This window comes from Denticeps clupeoides, chromosome 3 (genome assembly GCF_900700375.1).
Source record: "Denticeps clupeoides chromosome 3, fDenClu1.1, whole genome shotgun sequence".
In the NCBI taxonomy this organism is placed as follows: domain Eukaryota; kingdom Metazoa; phylum Chordata; class Actinopteri; order Clupeiformes; family Denticipitidae; genus Denticeps; species Denticeps clupeoides.
The window spans coordinates 17,782,251-17,785,081 of NC_041709.1; the positions used below are offsets into that span (position 1 = coordinate 17,782,251).

At 47.1% G+C, this 2,831-nt stretch overlaps 1 protein-coding gene across 1 annotated transcript; it reads right to left on the reverse strand.

Moving 5' to 3' along the window:
• Positions 1–1,823: 1,823 nt before the first annotated feature.
• On the reverse strand, positions 1,824–2,831 carry LOC114786352 (histone H2B 1/2). The gene has a single exon (XM_028973405.1). It carries the CDS (start codon positions 2,812–2,814, stop codon positions 2,440–2,442), a length of 375 nt encoding a protein of 124 aa, XP_028829238.1. The 5' UTR covers positions 2,815–2,831; the 3' UTR covers positions 1,824–2,439.

A 2,831-nucleotide genomic window follows, 5' to 3' on the forward strand; every position in this document is an offset into this window, starting at 1 on the left:
CTGTGGGTGGTGTGGTCCATTTTCATATTGCTGATCTTTCAATATCATGTAGTTAACTCGTCCCACCCATCTTGGTTTATTAACCCCAAAAACCAGAGCTGAAGCATTTCAGGTTCAACAGTTAAGATAACAGCCAGTTGAAAGGCTCACAACTCAGATGTTATTTTACAACACAGTCTGGGTCTCTTTTAGGTGTGTAATATAAGGGTTTTACGCTTATTTAAGAAGAAATTGGCTAAATGTCCTGTATGGGGGGTTGTTTTTATTGGTTATAGATGGAAGTCCAAAAAGAAGGTTTAAATAAATGTGAAAAACATCTACTCTTTGGGAGCTATGGACACTGTGAGCTTTATGAGATGCTGATTAAAGTGATCGGAGAAAAAGCAGCCAACAACTCTTTCATGAGTTTTCAGACTCATTGTCTAACTGGAAATGGTTGAGAGAAGCCAAGGAATGCAGAGCAAAAAGTTCACTTTTTTTCTGATTCTTCAGTTTGGTTCTGCAATGTAAAAACAGTCTGAAGGAGAAAAAAAAAAGCCCTTAAGACCCATAAAAGAACAGGCAACTTTGTCTCGTGTGCTTGAATTAGCTGAAGTTCTTTTCTCAAACGTCGGGTAGCAAGAAAAGCACTGCAGCTTCTTAACCCAACTCCATCACAAAATGGCACAGTCACCATGTTTATCTAATCAAAATATTTCATTTGTAAATTTTACCATGATTTTACCTAGATGTGTTCATCACCTCGAGTAGCCAGTTTGATTGCGATCGCATGTAGCTCACGTGGCCTTGTCCTCCGACAGCAAATTTGGGGTTTTCTCTTTATTGACACTGGTGGATAAATGAGAAGTGGTGAATTTACAGACAGGGCGACATATTTTTGGTTGTCCAATGTCGAAACGTAAAGCCGAATTTGGGCTTGAATCAATATTCCCATAATGCATGAACCTGAGAGAGAGAGAGTGAGGGTGCAGGGTCATGGGAATTCAGCGGCCGTCTTCACGCACCCAGAACAAGTCCACCGTGAGGTTTGTCACTAAGAGGGTACAATACTGGACGCACCCTCAGTGCATAAAACAAAACCCGGCATTCTGAGTGCCTGCTGGGTTCCATCCTTTCACTGCTGCTGTTCGGCATCATGGCTCAAAGCAAACTCCTGCTGTCCTCGATGTTCACATACTTCAGCTTTTTATTTTTTTTTTGTGGGGAAGGAGAACGTCTCAATTCATTATAAGGAACATTTACAATCCCTGACGTTACGTTTGTTATACGCTGTGCAGCTTGTCCATCACGCAATAACCAACACATTCACTCATTTCTCAGCCACCTCTGAAAACATGGCTGAATCAAGGTACTCTAGTTAAATGGGGGCAGTGGTGGCCTAGCGGTCAAGGAAGCGGCCCCATAATCAATCAGAAGGTTGCCGGTTCGAATCCCAATCCGCCAAGGTACCACTGAGGTGCCACTGAGCAAAGCACCGTCCCCACACACTGCTCCCCGGGCGCCTGTCATGGCCGCCCACTGCTCACTCAGGGTGATGGGTTAAATGCAGAGGACAAATTTCACTGTGTGCTGTGTCTAAATCTAGATGGACTGTGATTCTAAGAATATTATTTTATAAAGTGCTTCCTCAAGGATCAAACACATAGGGTTCTAATGTATACGCCACCTAGTGAATGGTCCTTAGAAAAACAATACAATCAGCAAGGCATTTAAAAAGATTTATAAAACATATTTTATTGCATGATATTGCAATTGCAAGGCTTTAAACTTAAGTGCCACCTGGTGGCAGGTAGCAGGCATGGCCTGCTGTGTGATTTCACGTTTGTTGAGTTTGATTAACCAGCCAGTCTCATGACCTCCTGAATATTACATTAGCTGTATTGCTGCATTGTTCTGCCGATTAAAACAATTAATTGTTGCTTAAAGCGCGCACTAAAAGAAAAAAAATGAAACTAAGTTCCTTTGTCAACCACTAGGTGGCACCACACTACACGCCATTTATATTTCACGGCGTACAAGAAGACGTTTTCATGACAGACTCGGTCAACAAGCGCATTTATTTCTTATACGGTCGACACCCCCCAAAAACGATGATCATTCCTGAACACGGGGAGGGGAGGCAAACGTGGACGAAGCCGGACCAGAGAGAGGAAACCCGCTCCAAGGTAGCCTGTTATTACGCGGCACGCCATGGTGATCTCCACAGATCTCCACTACCACAGTAACAGATCCAGACGTTCTAGCCGGGCGAAAAAAAGCCCCCACCAGAGGTCAGAGTAACCAGGTTTGTCAGTCTACCACTCGGGAGACCACGGGATCCGAGAACGTTTCATAAAAACAGGCCGGGTACGTGGCGACGTTGGAAAAGGTCGCTTTTAAAAAGGCGAGGGTGGGCGGCTCTGAAAAGAGCCTTTGGGTTCGGGGGGTTTCGTGCTCGGTCTACTTGGAGCTGGTGTACTTGGTGACCGCCTTGGTGCCCTCGGACACGGCGTGCTTGGCCAGCTCGCCCGGGAGCAGCAGGCGCACGGCGGTCTGGATCTCCCGCGACGTGATGGTGGAGCGCTTGTTGTAGTGCGCCAGGCGGGACGCCTCGCCGGCGATGCGCTCGAAGATGTCGTTCACGAACGAGTTCATGATGCCCATGGCCTTGGAGGAGATGCCGGTGTCGGGGTGGACCTGCTTCAGCACCTTGTACACGTAGATGGCGTAGCTCTCCTTCCTGGTCTTCCTGCGCTTCTTGCCGCCCTTGGCGGCCGTCTTGGTCACGGCTTTCTTGGAGCCCTTCTTGGGCGCGGACTTCGCCGGCTCGGGCATGACGGTCGACGACTCGC